Genomic DNA, 23,939 nt, shown 5'->3' on the forward strand with positions numbered 1-23,939 from the left:
ATAAGGCTATAAAATTGCATACTCACATTTTGGTTATACCTCCACTCCCAAAATGTGCTGTGGGCTCTCGGTCTATTATATTATAAGAAAATAACTTGATTTCAAAAGAGTAAACGAGTAAACAGCGAATAAATGAACCAAATTATAACAAAGAAATAATTTACAAAATATCTTAAAAAAATAGAAAACTTAATATATTAAAACAAATATTACATAGTTACATCCTTCAAAACGCCATCGCTAATATCAAAAATTGCATCAGAATTCAAACTACTATCATTTTCTTTCAAATCAAATAGAATATTTGATAAATTTGGATTATTCTCATCAGCAGCAGCAGCAGCTTTGGATGGTTTAGGTTTTGCCCGAAAGCTCTTATTGATGTCTTCATTAGCTCCAAAGGATTTGTCAGCATTAAAAACCTGAAGAAAATAATAAACATTTATAAAAAATTTATTTCGAAAAAACATTGAAATTAAAAATTTACATCAAGAAAATCAATTTTACTCGATGAAGATAAATTCTCCAAAATAGTCCGATCGTTTAGTAGAATTTTAGGGAATTCTTTTATATCGAAGGGGACCAATGGATCCAATCTCCCCGAAGGACTTGTACTTAAATTCTGAAAATTCAACGATGCATCTTGAACTTTCTTAACAGCCGATATCTTTCGAGGAAATAAAATATTCCCATCAGAAACAGCATTCACTGGAGGTATTTCCACTTGATAAATATTCCTCGTGGTATTATCATTCGAATCCACTGGCGGTTCAACACTCATAGAGACCATAGTCTTACAACCATCAATATCTATCGATGATGTATCAGCTTCTTCCCTCCCAAACAAATCCTCGTGTTTCTTCCATTTCGATTGCAGTGATGAAAGATTTCTCGATGAATTCTTAGCTTTCGAAGTATCTTTATTCAAAGTTCGCAACAATCTCAATGGATCAACAATCTTCGACTTTCCAACTGTACTTTGATTGAGTTTCACTGAAGTATCATGTGATTTTTTAGCCGACCTCGGTGGAGCCGGAAATAAAGTATTTTGTTGATTAATAAAACAAAACGACTCAATTGACCTTTCCATAGCAAAGTCATCTAAGAATGGAAGTCTAGGATTGGTGTTCATCTTATTGTCAATCATGTCCAGCTTTATTGGTGGTGTATTGACAAATTTCGAAAAGAGTATACTAGCACCATTTGGAGCTGTGGAATTCTGACGAACTGGAGTGATGATTTTAGTTTGAGGATTCTTAAATTCCCCACTAATTGATGACAAAAACTTTGTCGTCTGAGTTTCTACTTGAAGAATATCAGTTTTCAAGGTCAACAGTTCCTTGCCAATAAAATCATTTCGATTACCTTGTTGATCGACTGCAATTATATTGCATTCTAGATCGGGATAAATGCGATTAAAGGCTTTAAGGAGAGTTCCCATTTGCAGGTCAGATCCATGCATTAGTGAACCAACTTCCAAATCTGGGTAAAGTACTTTAAGCTTCAATAAAGATCGCTTAACCATTTCCTTATCGTACTTTACTCCAGCTTCGTGATTTTGGAAGCGATCTAACTTTTCTTTGAGCTCTTTCAAAGGCTCTTCTATAGAGACAATCTTTTCAACCTTTTGTTGGATTCTGTTTTTGAATAACTGACGATTGCTCGCTGCAAATTCAGAGAGCACAGAATCATCAAACAATTCCGATGTCTTGACATTCGGAAACGAGATGCTATTTATATGCTTCCATAAGTTTTCAGTGTTTTCTTTCAAATTAGCAATTTGTAGATCGATTGCTTTAACATAACGGGAAGCATATTCTTTGTGAATTTTATTCTGAGCTCTCATACGATCGATGGAAAACTCAGAAAATTGTTCCCGAGTCATGTCGCCAAGAATTGGCTTTTCACGTTGCTTAATCAACTCTTTGACAATGAAATCAACTAAATCTAATAAGAATACAATAAATTTCATACCACCTGGCATTACAACAAGATAGCTCTTAACATTAGCCCATTGCAAATTGTGTTTTTCATTTAAATGCATTAAATATTGGACTGTAGATGATCGGAAATTTGCTTCGGATTTTTTATCAGCAATTGGCCAATAGAAACGTTTTTTAAACTCTAAAGGATCTAATAGAGTAAATAGATAATGCATTACATGGAAAAATGCTTTTTGGTTTGGTTTCAAGAACATATCGGGAACAAAGCATTTTTTAAAGTCTTCTGTGGGCGGTTGGATTAAAGTTGTTAAGACGGTTAGTTTTGTATGGAGTTTTTCACCAAATTCTTTTTCTTCAGCTTTCCATGTATCGATTACTGTGCGATCCATATTGCTGGTAATACGAAAAATTTAATTTTAAATTAATTAAAAAATTGGATTAAAAATACAAACAATTTCTAGGGAGAAATAATTTAAACGAATACTTTTCAAATCAACAATTTTCGTGTTCAATGGAAAAAACTGAAATTTATTACTGAATTTTTTACGAACTGTCATTAGATGACAATTTGTGAAAAAGGTTTGTTTGATATTACATTTTCAGGATGCGCTAGGGAATGTCGTTGTTGGCGATTTTTTGTCGTTAGTCGAGGCCGTTGGCTTGGGAAATTCTAGAACGCAGCTGAAGCGAAACGAAAAAGTAAGAAAATTTACTTTTTGCTAAGCACGTCATAGGGACTACTGATCTCATAGTTCTCATCTAGTTCTCATAAGCTGCGTTCCTTTGGAAATATTTATCTACTCTGCTTAGTACTTAAAGCTGCTTTGAACCACAGTACACAGTGTACTGTGGCTTTGAACTACTTTTTCAGTATAGCAAAAGTAGTTCAAAGTAGTTTTAAGTACTAAGCAGTAGAAAAATATTTCCAAAGAAACGCAGCTATAATAATTGTAAAACAGTTTTGTTTGTTATGGTGTGAACCTTCGGCAATACTTTCTCATTCTGAATGAGAAAGTATTGCCGACTTTTCACGAGTCGATTTTTGCAGTTCAGTGAAACTACTTTTCGTGAACGAAAGCCACGGGTGATTAAAGTGACATAAGAATGATAGTCGACTTTAGCCGTGCGACATATTGTGCGCGTTAAACCGATTCGTAAAAAATCAGAATTTTGGTTCTATAAAGCTTTACAGATGCAATTGTTGCTACTGTAAAGCATTATAGAAGCGAAATTGTTAGTAGGGTAACTCCCTGAATTTTGGAAAACGACAATAGTATAAAGGCATATACACGGAGAAAAAATAAGGTATGAACCACCTTATTTCTGGTATATTTAACTTTAATGTAAAGTTTAAATAGGGATGACTCCCCAATAAAATGGAATTTACCTTACTTTTCTAGTAAATTTATAGCTTATGATTAACTTTACAGTAAAGCCTTTTTTTGTATGAATTTCTAATAGAAATTACTAGAAAGTTAGGAACATATTTAACCTTACTATAAGGCTGAAAATACTGATTTTTAAAGTAAATTGAACTTCTCTATGGAAGGTATATAATTTAGTTACAGATTGGATCAAATAAAGTCAATTTCATTTTTATTGATGACATTTTTCTAAATAAAATTGTATGAATTTATCTTACAAAAATTAAAATAAAAAAGTTGATTTTTGTAATTATTGAAAAGCATAAAGGCTTGGCCACACCGGAGGGTACGCGGTAGCGGTACGGGTAGCGGCAACAATATTTGTATTAAAAAAATTCCACACCCGAACGTTGATGTGTCAGTTTGGAATTTTTTCCATACAAGTACCCGTACCGTTACCTGTACCTCTACCGCGTACCCTCCGGTGTGGCCAAGCCTTAACTAGGTAACACGTACTTAATCCTCAAAGCTATTTAGGATAAGTAACGTATGACCCTGTTATGTTTTTCAATAATTACAAAAATCACTTTTTCTTATTTTAATTAATTTTTGTAAGATAAATGCATACAATTTTATTTAGGCAAATATCATCAATAAAAATTAAATTGACTTTATTTGATCCAATTGTTTGCGAATTCTTTATGAATTAATGTAATTATCCCGCACTCGTCACCAAAGAATAAAAATCAAACACAAATGGAGAACAAATGGCGCACTTTTCAATGACAGCTTTAAGAGGGCACTGATCTCCATTGGGGAAAATTCCTAGAATTCAGTATTATTATTACTTTAGTGTAAGGTAAAACTTATTCATAGAATAGTTAAATTTGTAAAATATGTTTTACTAGAATCTTAAAGTGAAAAGATTCATACACTTTTTTGGTTGAAGGTATATTTGACTCTACGTAAAGAAAATATTGCTACTCGTAAGGTATATACTACTATAATTTGTTTACCATAATTTTCTTGTAAAAATTACTTTACGGATCCAAGAAATGTTCAATACGTAAGGTAAATTTTACTTAAAATCTAGGGCTTTTTACTTTAATTACCTTACTAGTCATATGGAGTATAAAATACTAGATTCATTTTTCTCCGTGTAGTTTTGAATTTAAGGGTCGAACTACGGCATACGTTCGTTAACGTATGGTTGCTATGTGTCCCTATCTTCTTCTACTAATTAAATAGAGAGAGCAATAAACAAAACGTTAACGTATGATCGTCGTGTGCGGTAAATCCTTGGCCACACCGGAGGGTATGCGGTAGCGGTACGGGTAGCGGTGACAACGTTCAGATGTGGAATTTTGTTAAAGGCTTGGCAACACCGGAGGGTACGCGGTAGAGGTACAGGTAACGGTACGGGTATTTGTATGGAAAAAATTTCAAACTGACACATCAACGTTCGGGTGTGGAATTTTTTTAATACAAATATCGTTGCCGCTACCAGTACCGCTACCGCGTACCCTCCGGTGTGGCCAAGCCTAATACAAATATCGTTACCGCTACCCCCCGACTAACAATTTTGCTTTTGTAAAGCTTTATACATGCTTCTTTTGCTTCTATAAAGCTTTATAGAAGCAAAATTGTTTGTTGGGCCGTAACCGTTCGCGTACACTAAAACCGAATTATCGGCCGACATCGGGTCGGAACTACTCGGACGACTTTCTCGGACGATCGTCTGCATACACTGCTTCCGATCTAGGACGTCGCTGCCAGTCTGTAGTCTGACTTTGCGAAACTTGAAGTGCATATAATAATTGTTTTCAATGGAATATTTTGAAGAAATTTATATTTTTGAAAATTCATACCGCCAATTTTTGGAAAGAAAAGGCTTTTAGCAATATCTATGTATAAATCAACCCGACAACGGACGAAAAATCCAAACAAGTTCGGATTATGCCGGTTGATCGGTTATTATCGGGCGTCAACGTACTACAACGGACGATGTCACTTTCAGTGGTGTACGCACTCTCTTTTCTTTCTATGTGCTTGGTTCTATCGGCCGAGTTCGGCCGACAACGCCCGAGCATATTTCGGCCGATGACGGATTTGGTGTACGCGAGCCGTAACGCTGCCGCATACCCTCCGGTGCAGGGGCGGACTGGCCCACCGGGCATTCTGGATTTTTCCCGGTAGGCCCTCGGGCAAGAAAACATTTCTTAAAAGCACTTGAAATTCAATTTTTAAATTCACTCACGTCATGCTTCAAGTCGGTTTCTGGCCTTTTTAGTCAGTATAAATCTATTGTGCCCCTTATGGATCTTTCGAGACCTATAGAATTATGCTTGTGAGCCCCCTATGTATGTTTCGAGGCCCACAGAATTATGTTTGCGGCATTTAAGTCAACGTAGGCCTCCAGTGGATCTTAATGGGCCTACCGAATTCTGTTTGTGGCCCCCCTATGGATTTTCATGGGCCCCATATGGATATTTCGAGGCCCACTGAATCATGTTTATGGCGTTTAAGTCAATGAAGGCCTCCTATGGATCTTTAGGGGCCTACCGAATTCTGTTTGTGGGCCCCCTATGGATTTTCAGGGGGCCCCATATGGATCTTTCGAAGCCCACAGAATCATGTTTATGGCGTTTAAGTCAATGAAGGCCTCCTATGGATCTTTAGGGGCCTACCGAATTCTGTTTGTGGGCCCCCTATATATTTTCAGGGGGCCCCATATGGATCTTTCGAGGCCCACAGAATCATGTTTATAGAAGGCCTCCTATGGATCTTTAGGGGCCTACCTAATTCTGTTTGTGGGCCTCCTATGAATCTTTGGAGGCCTACCGAATTCTGTTTGGGGGCCCTATATGAATCTTTCGAGGCAAAAAACAACAAAAACTTTATCTGTATAGATTTTTGAAAAATCCAGATAATTATCCAGATTTTACTTTCTCTCGATAAAAACAGTGGTGCCAAGGTACTTTATTTGTTGTGTTAAGCCTGAACTATCAAAACACAAAGTCAAAAAAGTACAAAAAAGTAAACACGATGTTTTTTCTTCTTCCCCTTAGTAGCTTGTTTGTATATCTCTCTTTCATTTTAAAAAAGCTTGAACAAGACCAAGCTTTCGATTTTCACAATGTTTTAAAAACAAATACATACACTGAAACAATATTTCATACCCTTTCCGTAAGGTAGCTCTTCGATCACATAGTTCCTCTCATTTTCCGAAAAAAAAGCTCTTTTGACAAACAATTGAAATTTCAAATACATTCGATTCCCTATAAGTCATACTGTATCACTAACGATTCTCGAGCTACTTGTATTGTTTCAACCGTCCTTTGCTTCAACAGTACCTAATCTCCCCTAATTAGAGATTTAGGTGACAAAATTTTGAAATAAAAGTAACAAATTGAGTTTTTAAAAAATATTGAACTCTTAATTGATTTGCAGCAAAAAATATTTTGATTTATTAATTATTTCTTATTATTAAGAAATGTTTTAGTGAAAGAATTGTAAAAAACAAAAATCTATTATGAGCGGAGGGAGCAAAATACAGTTGCAAAGTCGGGACTTTTCGAAATTACGCAAACACTGCATTAAATCGAAAACCGTAAGAATTTGAGATGAACAAGTTACCAAATTCTGAGAGTCCTAAAGTTAGCCTATCAGCATATTTCGTTTGATCCATTAATTTTGGGACACCCTTTGTATACAAAATATTTAACAAATTTTTAGCAAACACGAGTTATGGTATAATTACGGTGAGTCACCGTCGGTGACCATATTTCTGGGAGCAAAATCCGGGACAAAAAACATTATAAAATCGTAATAGAATGCATAGATAAAGTTGCTTAGAATATCAAAGCTTTTTATGTACCTGATAACTCACAAAAATATTTTTAATTTAATTTTATAAGAATTTTAATATCAATTTAAAAAATGATATAGAATTTAATTAATTTGTCGAAGTACCTAATTTACCGGTTCAGTAAAAGGTACTGTTAGTAACTGTTAAAAATATTATTTTTTTTTTGTAACATGTAATTAAAAGTTTTGAAATTTTAAAGGGTTCATTATTCAAAAAACTTTTTCTTGTGAAGCTTTAACATGACAAACAAAAGCACTGGATAAATTCACGAAAACTTTTAAAAATAAATGCTTTTATTTGAAAAAATAAATGATTTTTAGCATTTACATTTTCCAAACTTGGTCAATTAATTTAAAGTAGGTACAACTAATAAAAAGGACTATCACCGACTAATTTCTATAAGTCAGTTAACCCTTTCGGACCCAGCGTTACTCTCATGTAACATATTTTTAAAAATTCGTAAAAAATATTACATTAAATATTTTTTTAGGTTTCGATGGCTCAATTGAAAGATAATGATGCCTAGTTACTGGATTATTAAAAAATTTAGTCAAATACCATACCTTTAATTTATTTTTTATCGAAAAAGGAACTGAATTTCACATTTTTTCTTTTTTTTTGCAAAAAAAAAATTTTTTATATATGGTCATAATCTTGAAAAAAAGATATAAAAAAAGTTAATCCAGAAAGTGTTTTGCTTGTTGGCTTAGAAGAAGTAGTATATATTATTGTTCCATAAAAAATTATTTTCTCAGTTGTCCGACTTTTTTTGGTGGTCATAGGCAGTGCATGTTACTTACATGCAACATGAGAGTAACACATTATTTTTGCTATTTATTATTTTGGAAAATAACTTTTTGCTATTCATATCTCTTAGTTGTGATGTTTTTGATACGATAATACTGAAAAAACATTTTTTAATAATGATTTTCGTAGCTTGGGTTCGAAAGGGTTAATGTGGTTGCAGTCCTCGTAAATTGCCACATGTTCCAAAAAAATAGATAAAACGTCCTTAACAAATATTCCTGACAGACCAACCCCTTATATTTTAGAAAAAGAAGGTGCAATAAAGACGAGATCGTTAATAAAACATCAAGCTCTTCAAATGTCTCTGTTAAAAAATAATTCTAATATTTTTTATTTATATTAAGAACATACATACATTTTGAAAAAAAAGAGCTTGTTTCTAATTATTTTTCGACCACTGTATATAAAAAAACAATTTCTGCATATCAACTTTTATTTTTAAATATTTCGAGTAAGTAAATAATTATGTAAGTATTTTGTGGCCCTTTTCCTAAAAGTCCCGGAAGGCCCTTTGACTCCCAGTCCGCCCCTGCTCCGGTGTGGCCAAGCCTGAATTCGACCCCAGCACACTAAAGTTAATTAAAATCACCTTACAGAGTTCTTGCTCCCGACTTTTTTTTGTTTTTTGCCGACCAATGTAATTAGAGTGTTATTCACGATTCGATGCAAATGGTCTTGTTGTTGCAAAACTGCAAAAGTGTAATGTCGTCCGTCATTGGTTTGGGCATAGACAAATAACTACAACTAATATATGGGCCAACGTTCCATATCTGTGTGTTCTTCAATTAAAATAATAAGAGCTGAATAGAATGCATCGCTCGTCGCTGAGCGACTAAAACGACAGCTGTCAAAAAATTGGCTTACCAAAATCGCCGAAGAATGAGTTCTGTTCACTCATTCTTGCAGTTGCGTGACTAGCTGTCAAATTACATATAAAAAAAAATGCATACACAAATATTTCTTTTGATGAAAAATTCAATATTTTGTTTGCATATTTTATTCTTCAAACAAATAGTTCCACTGACCCACTTGAGAAGATTAAAAAAAAAAAAAATAAAAACAGTTAAGCCTAGTAGGCAGCTGTAGCGAAACGAAAAATGTCAAAGTCAACAGCGAACGTGTAAAAATTTCAGATTTTCCACTGCAAATAGAATATGAAATCTAGTTTTGTAATTGTGTGCGAAATCTGTGAGTAGCCTTAAAGGCTTGGCCACACCAGAGGGTACGCGGTAGAGGTACAGGTAACGGTACGGGTATTTGTATGGACAAAATTCCAAACTGACACTTCAACGTTCGGGTGTGGAATTTTTTTAATACAAATATCGTTGCCGCTACCCGTACCGCTACCGCGTACCCTCCGGTGTGGCCAAGCCTTAAGGCTTGGCCACACTGGAGGGCATGCGGTAGCGGTACGGGTAGCGATGAGGGTACTTGTATGAAAAAAATTCCAAACTGACACATCAACGTTCAGGTGTGGAATTTTTTTAGTACAAATATCGTTACCGCTATACCGCATACCCTCCGGTGTGGCCAAGCCTTTAATAAGACCTCCTTTGTTTCCAAAATGGATGATTTGCGTAAGTAAGCCTTAAACTAAACTTATACAAACTATAGCTTGCCGAATCGAAGAAAACGCACCTTATGCAAGTAAAATTGTTACTTGGGAGGTCCATATATAGGTTGAAATAGCTTAATCCATCCTTGAACCGAAGTTGATCCATTGCTAATCCACCGTAATCGGCGAGTTAAATTCCTGATCCGAGGCTGAACCACGTTTGTACAACGTTCCCTGAGTTGTAAAAATATTTAATCTATGGTTCAGCAACTTTTATCTTCTGAAATCGGTGGTAAAGTTGCGGTTTAGTACCGGTTCAAGGTCCATATATACATTAAAATATCTAAATTCATGCTTTAACCAAAGTTGATCCACAGCTAATCTGCCAAAAATTCCAGATTCGAGGCTGAACCACGTTTGTACAACCGGTATTTAAAAGATAAATTAAAAATAAAGGCTTGGCCACACCGGAGGGTATGCGGTAGCGGTACGGGTAGCTGTAACGATATTTGTATGAAAAAATGTCCACATCTGAACGTTGATATGTCAGTTTGGAATTTTTTTCATACAAGTACCGTTACCTCTACCCGTACCGCTACCGCATACCCTCCGGTGTGGCCAAGCCTTAAAGGCTTGGCCACACCGGAGGGTATGCGGTAGAGGTACGGGTAGCGGTAACGATATTTATATGAAAAAAATTCCACATCTGAACGTTGATATGTCAGTTTGTAATTTTTTTCATACAAGTACTGTTACCTCTACCCGTACCGCTACCGTATACCCTCCGGTGTGGCCAAGCCTTAAATCCATCTATCCTATCGAACGGTATCGTTGATGTCGCGTGTGTCGGCCCAAAATTGTTTGGAAGTTATTTGCTTTGGCAACACTATTTCAATTCTTTGCATCTGAACGGCTGTCACTGTCATCCAAATTTCAAAGAACGACAGCTGTCATTTTTTATTAACAAATAAATTGGTAGCGACTCCCGCCGCCGGTATTTTTAGCTTTTTTTTTTACATACTAAACTGTTTTTAATTTTAACAAAATTAATAGAAAAAATAAAATTTAAATAATATTTTTAAAATGGAAGTTGTGCATCCTGAAAAAAAGATAAAAATGGATATAGGAGAAGCCGAAAAACGAAAGGAAGATACGCCCGGCATTTGCTATTGGTATTCTACACACATGTTTTTTCTATTCGTTTTGTTACTAATAATTATATTCTTTTATTTAATTCGTAGTGGAAAAGATCGTAACTTAAATATAGTAGAATTACTTTGTGCCAATTGCAATCGATGGCATCACGAATCTTGCATAAGCTATCAACTCGGTAGACTAGTTCCATTCATAACAAATTATGTTTTCATTTGTAAAAACTGTTCTCCCAGTGGTCTGGAAAGCTTTAGAAAAACTCAAGCTAGTAAGAAAAAAAAAAAACACTTCTTTTCTTAAATTAAACTCCTTTGTGTATTGTAGCTATTCCACAAATGTGCGTTACTGCCATTGCAAATATGCAACAAAATTCGGTCAAAGAAGGAAAGAATCAATTGCTCTTTAGCAAGGACAAAGAAATTATTCCCTTCATTGACACTTATTGGGAAGCAATGACAACAATGCCTCGACGTCTTACAATCTCCTGGTAAATTCTATTTTATCCTAAAAATGAATAAAATCCTTTCACAAGAAAAAAAAACCAAATTCAATTTCAGGCACTCGACAGTTCAACGCGCACTTCTCAAAGACATTCAAATTGCTTTTACATACGAAGAATCAGTAGAAAATGGAGCAATGTTTGGATTGTTTAATGGGGATTTGACAAAAATAAAGCCCAATTACGATGCAATGGTAAAGTTGGGAGCACTTCGTTTGACCGAGGACGGTTATGCACAAGGTAAGAGCTTCCATACACAACTATTTGTTGAATTCATAATAATACACGTACATTGCCCTCTCATTTAATCATAATATACCTACATTTATGTAGCACAAAGCAAAGCAAAAGTGTGCAATATTATAATAAGCTCTCCACACACTCATACAACTTACCGAACTTGAAAGCTTGAGCCATTGGTGGTGGTGGTATTGCTTTTGATTGTAGATATTTTAGGTTGTAATCTCTTTTTGTTTGGCAGCATGTTTACAAGATTTAAATTCGTTGACAAGAAATAATACACTACTGATTGTATCTAATGATAGGTTATTGTGTTCAAAGAAAAATTTAAATGAAAAGTTGATATGATTTGTTTGAGTATTTAGAATTTTAATTTTTGGTCACGATATTTTATGATATAAGTCCGATATATAAGGCGTTCAGAATAATAATAGTATAAGTCCATTTGAAATTTGTGCATTATACCTAAGATTACCATTTTTTTTTTAATTACCAAAACGATTACATATTTTATGAAAGGGAATACACTTTAAAAATGTTAAAAATTATGTAACAGGCTAATTAAAACTGACTGATTAAATATTAAACATATTGGGGCATATTCATAGTCGTTTTTAGACTCCAGTTTATCTTAGATTGGAGTTTATCCAATGTAATTTGAATTCTTAATAGTATAAACTCCAGTCTTTCTTAGAAGCATCTTAGACAGTTTCTATGAATATTGTCCATACAGTTTTGTTACGTAGCTAAGGACATCAAAACAGGGGTCGAATTACGGCATACGTTCGTAAACGTATGGTTGCTATGTGTCCCTATCTTTTTCTACTGATTAAATAGAGAGAGCAATAGTCAAAACGTTAACGTATGATCGTAATCGTTTGCCGTAATTCGACCCCTGATTTCTTGCGCGGCTCCTACAATTTTTGACTCATAACGAGCTTCGTATGACTCGTGCAAACATAATTATTGCATTACTAAAAACTATCGATCAATTTAATACGAAATACGGTTTGGTGCGCATGTTGGGCTAGTGCGTCGACCGATATTTGGGAAGGCAAGTTACAGTGCAGACCGCAGCAAACAGCCAGCGTTCGTTATCAAAAGTCATACATTTTCCTCCTAGTCTAAGTTTGCTGAGTTTGATTTGAGCTTTGAACGTGCAAATTAAAAAAAAGGGAACAAAATGTTGACATTTGGCATTTTTCTTTTTTAGCTCTGAGGAAATCTCTGAGCGATCAAAAAAGAGCTCCGAGCTCTCGTATTTAATTAAGAAACACAACTATTTGCTCATCTCATAATTTATATTAAACTTAATTAATTTTTATATTGTTTACTTGAAGTAGACGGCCAAATATCTTGGGAATCAATTTTTTAATTTTTCGTTTCTATTTTTTATATTAAACCACTAAAAAAAAGTAAGTGAAGTTTGCTTCGCTCAGCATTTCCCTCAATATGCTTGGTCATTTTATCCTGAGCAGATTAATGAAGCTCAGAGCTTAAAAAAATTTGTGCTCTGATATATCTGAGGTAAAAAATAAAGATAGATATTTTTTCGACAATTATCTGCTCAGAGGTAAAAAAGAAAAACGCCAAGAGATTCAATTTGGCGCTACTAGATTTTTGGAAGAAAAAACCTTGCATGCATCTAATAATTTGATGTTCCGTTCGAGCGGGTCAGAATACATTCAAAGTTATTATCAGACGAACACTTTATTCAGATCTACAGATTCTTGAATCTCAAATCAACGAACAAATGCGATTCCATGTCACATCAAAATGGTATTATTTACTTTTCACAGAAGAATATGACCCCATTAGTAGCTATAACAAATATTTTAGTCTGCCAGATTGTATCGACGCCGATCCTGAGAAAAAGTGCAATAAAAATGCAGTTTCTATAATGATGACAGAATCAAAAAATGCAATTAAAATGTGAAAAATAAGATTTTGAGTGCATATTATGGATAGATGAATTTGTTTAAATTTTCATATTCATTTTATATTTTTTTAGTCTCACAATCACTCTCATCTGGATCCCAGGTCACAGTGGTTTTGAGGGCAATGAAAAGGCGGATGAACTGGCCAGGCAAGGATCGGCCCTTCATGAGTCACTAGCAGAAATAGTTAACATTCCCATAGGAGTCATAAAGGGCGATATCTTCTCAAAATACCTAACAAAAGCTAACAATAGGTGGCACAACTTGACTAGCTGCGTCATATCCAGAAAAATCTGACCCACCTATAATAAAACCAAAACATATGATCTAATCTCTAGACCCAGAAAAGACATTAGCAGAATCGTTGCGGTGTGCACAAGACATTGGCCGATAGGAGAACATGCAGCAAAGTTGGGTATACCGCACAATACTTACTGTCGCAGCTGCTTGGACCAATTCTGTGCCAATGTCCCGCCCTTGCTAGGAATAGAGCACTCTCTCTGGGGAGTGAATACTTTAATGTCATAGATAACATCTCAGAATCAAAGATCAAAGACTTGATCTCGTTCCTAAATGCAACAAAGTGGATTTAGGACTGCCTAGCACTTGTTTTTCCCTTTTTTTAAAAACCAATTTAAAATTTATTTTAAATAAATCCAATTATCACTCACAGGTTTCATAAGTTTTGGTATCAAAACGGCGCATCCTGCGCTAATTGGGTCATCAAGCACGATTTGCTTTGACCGCCATCTCTACCTACCTACCTACCTTTATATTTTTAGTATTAATAAACAAAATTTACATTATTATTGTAAATATTGTACAGTTACAAACCATTTTGTGTTTCAAAAGGCAATTCATTACACAATACAATATGGATCCAATTTTCACCTCCGAAAATGAATTCGACAATGTAATCAGAAAAAATTTGGCTTCTTTTGGGCAATTTTTTTTTGCCCCAGTTTTGTTGAATTCAAATTGTAATATTTTTCGATCTTACTTCAACTTTGGAAACTTTTTTGAAAACTGCAATACCGGGACAAGTTTTAAAATAATAAACCAGTGGCACGAGGTACAAATTTTTATCGGCGTGTTGCTCTAAAATAAGAGTAAGAAATTGAGTTTTTATAAAACATGGAACTGTTTATTAATTTGCAGCAAAATGGCGTTTGAAAAAAAAAAATACTTTGAACAATTAATTGTTTTTTGTTATTAGGCAATGTTTTAGTGAAAGATTTGTAAAAACAAAAATCAATAATGGGCACAGGAAGCAATTTTTTTTTCTAAATTTCACAAGAACTGCATTTAATCTAAAACATTAAGGATTTGGGATGAACAAATTCTGAAAGCCCTTAAAGTGGCCTATCAGCATATTTCGTTTAATTTGGGACACCCTGTATAAAACATCTTCCATATTTTCGGGCCCAACATTATATGAAACGATGAACTTCATTAAGAAAATTATTGCAGCATCTATTGTTATGCACGAAGACAGAAGTATGTATTCGTTCAGGAAAGTCATTGATAGCAAATTGTTGTACGTTACGGTCCTGAATGCAGTTGGTCGTCTACTTATGGTTAGTTTAAAGCACACAACACAACTCACCCTAAAAATTAAAAAGCACCAATTTCCTGGGCTTTTAATTAAAATCGATAGTAATATGAAAATATTGCAACTCTATCTCCCGGACTAGTTGTTTCATAAAATCAATATAAACAAAAAAACAAAACATTCCTATCAAACAACATGTTGCACAATTAATATTTTGTTTACATTCTTCTTTTAACTCTCAATTATAAACAAATCCAACCCCCAAGAAACAGCCAAATAAAACATATATAAATTCATAAACATTATCCATGTATACAAACTTGTGTGGGTTAACCCATATTTGAACTCCGTATAAAGCTTTTTATTTGCTTTTTTTTGTTTTGTTTTTCTTTTGCTATAAATAGAACAACTTGGTCAGTACATACATATACCAACGTCAGTTTAAACTTCCCTTTACGACCTACCATACAATTGAGGGTTGAAAAAGATGTGTATTATTATTATTGGCCTAAGTAGTTTAAAAAAAAAACACAAATAAATCTTGCACTCAAATTAGGTACCTACATAAGGTTTTTTTTGCAATTATTGACAATACAATGCTCTATCAGAAAAGCTATTCGTTTGGAATATTTTTTTCTTGTTGTTGTTGTTGTTTTATTTGCTTTTGTTTAGTTAACTTTAAGTCTATGGACATACATATATTATTTTTATTTCCGTCATTCTTTTATCAACAATCTACTTCTTCTAATTCACCTATCAAAGGGAACAAAAATAGGTTTTGTTTGTTTTTCGAAATTATTTTTTGATCAAAATCTAAAAAAATAATTAATATTACTTAAGTTTTTTGATTATATAATTAATTTTGTTTCCATCAACTTACTCACTCGACCCTAGTTCGAATAAAAACAGCAATGAAACTACTGTAATTGATTTTAATTGTGTACTATGCAAGAAAGGCATTCATATTTTTCTTTTATCTACATAAAGTAAATAAAAAAAAAAAAAAACTATTTATCTACATGAGTTGAGTATGTAGGTTGGTTTTCGTTCGTTCGGTCATAGTTGTTGGCCACTCATGTCATCCTACATGTTTTGACTTCCGAGCTTATCAGTGAGTTTGAGTTTGATATTTTTATTTTTCTCCGCAACCACTTTCTCGAATGCAAATAGAAACAAATATTTTTTTTTTAAATCTCGAAAAGTTGGCCCTGCAGAAAGAATTTTTGTGCTGTTTTTGTTTTGACTTTTTGAGAAGCGCGTTTCCTGTCCCTCGGCTGGCTTCTCTGCCTGCTCTCTTGGTTCTCGGTGCGGTGTTATTTCGTCATTGATTTTTTTTATTGATATTTTTCTTTTTTGTTGTTGTTTTTCTTAATTGTTGATGTATAGTTAGTGCTGTAGTAGTTGTATTTGTATATGATTTTCAATCGCAGTTTCGGGTGACTGTGATTAACTTGAGGAACTGTTTTTCGTGTTTATGAAATTTTAAAATCTGAATAATTTTGGTTAAAAGTTATACAACAAGAGAATCATTTTTTTGTCTACTATTGAACCGAATCCATACAAAATGGAACGAAATCATTTCCCAGAACATGAAGGTATGTTTTAAATTTTTTCAAATGTTTTATTTTTCTTTTAGAAATTACTTACCCTATCTTCCTAGATAAAAGGGAATCCATTTTTCAATAACAGATTAAAAAAAAAACTAGTTTGCATATTTTTATTTTTCCTTCATGTAAAATGGCACGTAGATTATCTGATTGTTTTTTTTTTTTTTTTTCAATTGATAAAACTTGATTCCCTCCCATTCCACTTGTTGTTTTGTAGGGATAATCTAGAAATTAATAGGGAATTAGGTAAGTATGCACATAATATCTACTTTTCGATTCTTCTTTGTGTTTGTCACTACCTACTTGTGTAATGGGTGTCTTGGGTTTTATTCAGTGCATTGTAGGTATTTCTTGATTTATTGATAGGTAGTAGGTATTCACTGCACTTTATGCAGTTTTTTTTTTTTTCTATTTTTTTGCGCAGCTCCCGTTTTTGGAATGACAACTAGGTATAGTTATTTCGAGACTGATATCACCACCTGTTACTAAGTAGGCAGGTATTTATTTTTAATGATTCATAATATGCATAATATCTAATAAATTGGTAGGAAGGAATGTGTCGCATTACATATTAGAAAAATTATGTTTTTTTTTTCAAAAATAATACGTATTCATGATGTAGATAATATATAATTTAGGTTTAAATGCAATCAAATCAAAAATAAAAATCCATTACTGGCTTCGTTAGAAATTAATATGATTAATTTAGCCTATGACGTATGAATCAGTTGTTAATACGTTTAACTGATAAAAACACAAACAAACTTCATTGTGAATTATACTCATCGTTATCAGTTATATTGTTTTCAGGCTCGTATGCAGAGATATAAATTGAGAGGTTGAAGGCCCTTAAAATGCAGACATTTTTTTAAACATGCATTTCAATCCTCCATAGCAAAATCCGTGATATATTTTTGAACGCAGAGCTATTGAAAGAACTTTATTCTAATAACACCGGTACACAAATTAAAAATTGTATGTACATTAGGGTGGTTCATTTTTTAGATTTTACATTTTAATTGTTGTCCACTTAAAAACTTGTTACACATATATGTATTTTGTATCAGCTTTTTAGCTGAGGTGTTTTTGAGGTTTTTGCTTTGATGATGTTCTAAATAGGTCTTCTTGCATTTTGCCCATACCTAAAAATATAATTTTTTTTAAAATTTATCTGGTGAAGATGGTTGAGATTTATACGGCTGTTCTGATTTCCGTTCGAATTCTATTTTCTCCCGTTTTCAAATTTTAGCTGTTCCGAATTCCGTATTCGAAGACATTTTGCGAATTCTAAGGTGTTTCGAAAAACTAACGGGCCTACAATGCGACAAATGTTTGCCGTTTTCAATCCGGGTAACAATTTGCTACCGTAAGGCAATATTGTCGAATAAAAAAGTCGAATGGAAATCAGAACAACCGTTCAATTTTGGTTTCCGTTTTCAAATTCGAACGAATATTAGAACACCCGTGTTAGTATATTCTTTCATGATATGCCTATAGTTATTTGATATTTTGATAGATTAGTGTTGTTTATTTTAGATCGTCTTTAAATATATTTGTTGCCCAAAAGTTGAAAAAAATTAATAAATGAAAAACGAGTTATTCGACGCGAAAGAAAGATGAATTTTGTTTACGCAGTTTTCATGAACTTGTGGGCTTATCATTTTTAAGAAAAAAAAAAAAAAAAAACAACTCCTAGACAAATAGTGTTACGATATCATCAGATAACACTGGTCAACAAAATTTAACTTTTTTTTTGCCACAAGAACCAAAATATATTTTTCTTATAGTTTTCGGGGTGCTGAATCCGAATCTGAAGTCAGAAAAATTTGATTGGCCTTCGTTTTTGAAATATTACCGTTAGAAATATCAAAAAACGTATTTTTGGCTGTTTTCGAGGTTCTGTTTTTATGGGGGGTAATTCATTAGAAACAAATTTGTAACGGTTATTATAAGAACAGATATTTTTCTTTCAAAAACTTTTTAAATTTTCCCGATATCTCTTTTATTGCTCGAGATATCTTAAGTTTCATTTAATAAGTCAAAGAGAAACTAAACTTAATCTAAAGTTTAAGTCACTGGTCACAGAATTTTTGCCACAAGAACCAAAATATTTTTTTCTGAAGGTTTTCGAGTTGCTGAACTCAAATCCGCAATCGGAAAAATTCTATTAGCCTCCGTTCTTGAAATATAACCGTTATAAAAAAAACCCTTTTTTGCATTTTATAACGGTAATATTTTAAGAACGAAGGCTAATAGAATTTTTCTGATTGTGGATTCGAGTTCAGCAAACCAAAAACCTTCAGAAAAGTATATTTTGATTTTTGTGGCAAAAAAAGCGTAATTTGGTTGGCCAGTGTTACCGTTACAAATTTATTCACAATTAATTACTCCACATAAAAACATAACCTCGAAAGCAGCCAAAATTACGTTTTTTGACATTTTATAACGGTAATATTTCAAAAACGAAGGCCAATCAAATTTTTCTGACTTCAGATTCGGATTCAACACCCTAAAAACTACTAGAAAAGTATATTTTGGTTATTGTGGCAAAAACCTTGTTGACCAGTGTAATTAGTGTTTCAAAATCTGATATTTCAAAGCTGATGAGCTCCCTCTTCCCATGAATTAAGAGGTCTTCTTGCATTTTGCTCAAAACTGGAGGGTGCCTGGGCAAAACGGACATGAAAATCGGTTAAAGCGGGTCAAAACACATGTTGCCCGGTCCAAAGTACCTACATACCACTTTTTTTTTGTGCCTGTGATATTAGCCAAAATACTATTTAGTGTCTAAAAAGTTGTCCCTATGGTTGAATTTCATTATTCTTGAAGAAAATGTACAAATTAGTAAAAAAAACTATATTGAGTTATAAAATTAACATTATTTACATTTACAAGTTTGAAACCCAAACTTGGATTTAATTGTTTGCAAATCACGGATTTAATTGTTTGCAAATCACGGGTTTAATTGTTTGCAAATCTTGGTAACGCAGTGGTATTTAAAGTTTTAAAGCTGATTTTTGGTAACACAATGAAATAAACTATTAAAAATATTTAATTTTTCTGTGATTTAACTTCATAGGAGACTTATGTTGTTCCAATAGTTTCAAATAGGAGTATCAGAGAGCTTAGTTATATGATTTTACAAATAAAGCTGAAATTTGCAGTAAAGTAACGCAGTTGTTTGATTTTGATCACTTTGTGTTTAAACTGTCATTCGTTCATAGCAATCACTTTGTAAAATTTGGATGCATTCAGTTGTTGCAGTCTTCTGCATTGTATTGTACTTCTAGTTCGATCAACCTTTGTTACTCCTGCTGTCATACAAAGCATGTCTTTCTTGAACTTACTCTCATACTTTCTGTTCATTGTCCTATATTGTGAACCACATGTGCGTGCTGGACGCACAATTGCGGTGTTGAGCTTTCCTTTCAGTTAAGGGGGCATTTTTCGATCACAGAAGATATCAGACATTTTCCACCACTTCATGCACCCTACGCTTCCTTGGGTCCGTCTCTTAACCTTTAAGCTACAATTTTGGAATGATAACTGAGATTGAAATAATAAGTGGAGAAACTCAGAACGTTTATCTCGACATTTTCAACATTCAAACACTTCACTTGGTTTTTTGTGGGCTTGGGATCTTTTTTTCTACTGATCAATTAAACCATAGATTCTATAAATTAAAAAAAGGACCATACCATATTTTCCAAATAATGACATTTTCACGATAAAGTTGAAGCGATAATTCAAATGTTAGTTTAGTGGTACAATAATAACCTTCATTTATGTGCTTATTTATTATTTTTCAGCTTCACTTGCCAAAAACAACAGGCAACGACGAAAACTTCCGGCAAATGATTCAGGCACAACAACTAAAAAAGGCAGACCCAGTGCCGATATTGCAGCTAATTTAAAACTACCAGCTCACGGTTACCCTCTTGAGCATCCATTTAATAAAGATGGCTACAGATATATTTTGGCCGAGCCCGATCCACATGCTCCATTTAGGCAAGAATTTGATGAAAGTTCCGATTGGGCTGGAAAACCGATTCCGGGTTGGCTCTACAGAACTCTTGTACCGAATTCTGTACTTTTAGCATTACATGACAGAGCACCACAGTTGAAAATAGCAGAAGATCGATTAGCTGTAACAGGAGAAAAAGGTTATTCTATGGTTAGAGCAACTCATTGTAAGTTAAAAGATATACCTCCTATTTATTAATTTGGATTTAATGATGTAATTTTTCTTGTAGCTGTGAATCGAGGAAGATGGTATTTCGAAATAACTATTGAAGAAATGCCCGAGGGATCAGCAACACGTTTAGGTTGGGGTCAAGAATATGGCAATCTACAAGCTCCATTAGGTTATGACAAATTTGGTTATTCATGGAGGTCCCGGAAAGGTACAAGATTTCATGAAAGTCATGGAAAACATTACAGCGAAGCGTATATAGAAGGAGATACATTGGGATTTCTTATTGACTTGCCCGAAGTTGAATTAACCGAATACTTACCAAGCACCTTCAAAGATAGAGTGAGTAAAATTAAAATTTAAAAAAATACTAAAATTGTATAGAAAATTCAAATTTCCAGCCTCTTGTAAAATTCAAAAGTCATCTCTACTACGAGGACAAGGATAGAGTGCAGGAAACTCTCAAAAATTTCAAAACTTTACCTCAAAGTAAAATTGAATTTTTCAAAAATGGAAAATCACAAGGAGTTGCATTTACCGACATTTATGGTGGATCTTATTATCCAACTATTTCAATTTATAAAAGTGCTACTGTGAGTGTTAATTTTGGACCGAATTTCAAAAGCCCAGAAATTTTGACTGAGTATGATGCAAAAGGGGTAAGATTGTGAAAGGATGGATGTCTTAAATAGTTTTTAAAATATATATATTTTTTTTAGATGTTTGACAGAGTTGAAGAACTAATAAGCGAACAATCTTTATCTGATTTGTTGTTCCTAACGGAAAATCGTGGAAGGCTGAGACTGGACAATTACCATTTGTGAATGAATTAGTTTAAGAGTTTGGAATAAACAAACAATTAGGTGGTATGTGTTTAAAACGACGCAAGCAAATTATATTTTAAAAATCAAACAAGTTGGTATACAAAATTATACAGAAAAAGTTTGTATTGAATCATCAAATATAGTAATAAATCATAAGAAATTTAAAATCGCAGAAAATATCGAGGAAAGAATAAAGAAAATTAAATATAATATCAAAAGCCTATTATGTAGATCTAGTAATGTAAATTTAAGCTCTCGTATAAAATTTTCTCCTGGTTGTGTTAAAAAATCACATTTCTTAACCAACTGTAAATATTTTATCTTTCATAAATAAAAGTTAAAGTAAAGTAAATGTCAAATATTGAAAATCTAAGCAATTTGGAACTCTAAGAACAATTACGCAAGTGCAACCCAGTTGTTCCTTTTGATTTTTATGTCATACAACAATTTAATATAGAAGCTGTGATTATTACCGTTCGATTAAGCTGATGTTACACACCATGAAGATCGTTGAACGGGTCTTGGGTGCCGACTGAAATTATTATGAAATAACATAGGAATTGCTTGAAGGATTTTCAACCGACAACTACGAGATCTTATATAGGTGACCCAAAGGCAACGAAGAGTTTCTGAAACCTATGTATGAACATGGACATGTATGATGGAGCAGTTACAAAAGTAAGAAGGGCAGCTGGAGTCACAAAAGAATTCGAAATCACAATAGGTGTGGCGCGAAATTGCTGCTAAATTCTGCGTGGTCTAAAAACTCTTGACACACGCAAATGCAAAAACACCATCATTCAGCTGGCCTCAGAAATGAAACAATACAAAACCGGGAGGCTTTCCATTGATTTCTGACGTAAAAACGGTAAATCTCACAGGATTATTCTTCATCTGAATTATTTAGCAAAAAATAATTCGCATAAAGGAGAAGGATCAACCGAATAAGATGTGAATATATTCCAAAAAGCTAAAACACATGGACTGAATGCAGCGAATGGACGAAACGGGGTTTAGAGAGAGAAAAACGATGGACAACTGCCCTGCATCAGGCTTCAATCATATATCGAGAAAACAAAAATAAAGTAAGTACCAGTTCTTTATATTTTTTACAAGTTCTATTAGTCTCAGACCCCACAGCAAATTTTGGGAGTGGAGGTATGACCAAAATGTAAGTATGCACTTTTATAGTCACAAAAGTCTGGCAGCTTTCAATCACGGCTTTATATTGATTTTAAGGGGCTAAAAAACGTGAGTTTTCCAATTAATATAAGTAGGCTAAATAAGTAACAAATTCACATTCTAAATATAAGGATTTTCCATAAGCCTGGATACCTCGGCGATGCGACAAAAAGAAGTCAAGACTGCGATCAATAGAACTCTAGATATAAACTGTTTAAGCACTGAATAATTATTACAAATAGAAGTGACACCGCAGATTACTCATGCGACTATAAGAGTACCGGAAGATAGATGAACTACAGGTTTCCGCCTCAACTATCATGTATTTTCGAGTTGAGTCTTAACTAATAATTTTTTTAAATCTTCATAAGAAAATTAATAATTATTATAATACATTTCAAAGAGCTTATATTGATATAAGTTTCGTATTTTGAAAAGTCATATTAGTCTAGAGAACAAGGACGATGCCTCTTACTCCTACTGGCCTAGGTTCGAATACCGGTAAAATTTGAATTTTTTTTTTGCGGAGATTTTTTTTGAGAAATTTAATTAATTTTTATTCTAGTAATGTAAAAAAAAAAAAAGAATCTCAATTTCCCGTCAGATTCGAACCTGCAGGTAAACTTAACAGACATTCACCTTATCCTCTAGGCTATCTCCACTTTTTGAAATAGGAAAACTTTTATCTATATGTATAAGCTGTTTAGGATTTGATTTTGGGTTGCTGGATTTGCTTTTGGATTGTTGGCTTTGCTTTTGGATTGTTGGATTTGCTTTTTTTGCACGATACTAGCGACGACAATTTTACAGCGGAAGTTTCCCTGGGTGTCCACTTCTATTTGTAATTATTCAATGGTTTAAGCTGCTTTGTTTTGGAAACTTTCTGTTTAATTTTTTGTTTTCTTGAATTCAAAACTCCTCAACAATAAAGCCGATTGGTAAGTTAAAAATGCTGATATCTTGACTTCTTTTTGTCGCATCGCCGAGGTATCCAGGCTTAGGTAAAATCCGTCCTTATGTTTAGATTATGAATTTGTGTTGATTAAGCCAATTCACATTTATTAAAAAAACTCGTCTTCTTTACCCTTTATCCCCCCGAAAACCATATAATACCGCGATTTTTAGCTCCCAGACTTTTTAATTCGTTATTTGAAAGCATAAGGCTATAAAACCGCATACTCAAATTTTGGTTATCACTCCACTCAAAATTTGCTGTG

General features: G+C 33.6%; 2 protein-coding genes and 1 long non-coding RNA gene across 5 annotated transcripts; 1 reads left to right on the plus strand and 2 right to left on the minus strand.

Moving 5' to 3' along the window:
- Positions 1-172: 172 nt before the first annotated feature.
- LOC129914023 (augmin complex subunit dgt6) lies at positions 173-11,746 on the minus strand. Of its 2 annotated transcripts, none has more exons than XM_055993052.1 (3): positions 11,584-11,746; positions 488-2,336; positions 173-422 (listed from the first exon to the last, which is right to left on the minus strand). In XM_055993052.1, exons 1-3 carry the CDS (start codon positions 11,670-11,672, stop codon positions 210-212), a joined length of 2,151 nt encoding a protein of 716 aa, XP_055849027.1. In that variant the 5' UTR covers positions 11,673-11,746; the 3' UTR covers positions 173-209. The 2 variants fall into 2 exon arrangements, with proteins under 2 accessions (XP_055849027.1, XP_055849028.1); XM_055993053.1 differs by lacking the exon at positions 11,584-11,746 and adding an exon at positions 2,396-2,456.
- Positions 10,520-21,748, plus strand: LOC129914024 (set1/Ash2 histone methyltransferase complex subunit ASH2). The gene is made up of 8 exons (XM_055993054.1): positions 10,520-10,709; positions 10,779-10,957; positions 11,014-11,176; positions 11,247-11,428; positions 20,334-20,714; positions 20,778-21,058; positions 21,118-21,375; positions 21,436-21,748. Exons 1-8 carry the CDS (start codon positions 10,621-10,623, stop codon positions 21,538-21,540), a joined length of 1,638 nt encoding a protein of 545 aa, XP_055849029.1. The 5' UTR covers positions 10,520-10,620; the 3' UTR covers positions 21,541-21,748.
- LOC129914025 (uncharacterized) lies at positions 15,624-17,245 on the minus strand. 2 transcript variants are annotated; one of them, XR_008772128.1, is made up of 4 exons: positions 16,828-17,245; positions 16,565-16,748; positions 15,798-16,072; positions 15,624-15,730 (listed from the first exon to the last, which is right to left on the minus strand). It is a non-coding gene; the product is annotated as an uncharacterized LOC129914025 (long non-coding RNA). The 2 variants fall into 2 exon arrangements; XR_008772127.1 differs by having other exon boundaries at positions 15,630-16,072; positions 16,828-17,238.
- Positions 21,749-23,939: the final 2,191 nt, after the last annotated feature.

The sequence above is a fragment of the Episyrphus balteatus genome, chromosome 3, assembly GCF_945859705.1.
Source record: "Episyrphus balteatus chromosome 3, idEpiBalt1.1, whole genome shotgun sequence".
Lineage (NCBI taxonomy): Eukaryota > Metazoa > Arthropoda > Insecta > Diptera > Syrphidae > Episyrphus > Episyrphus balteatus.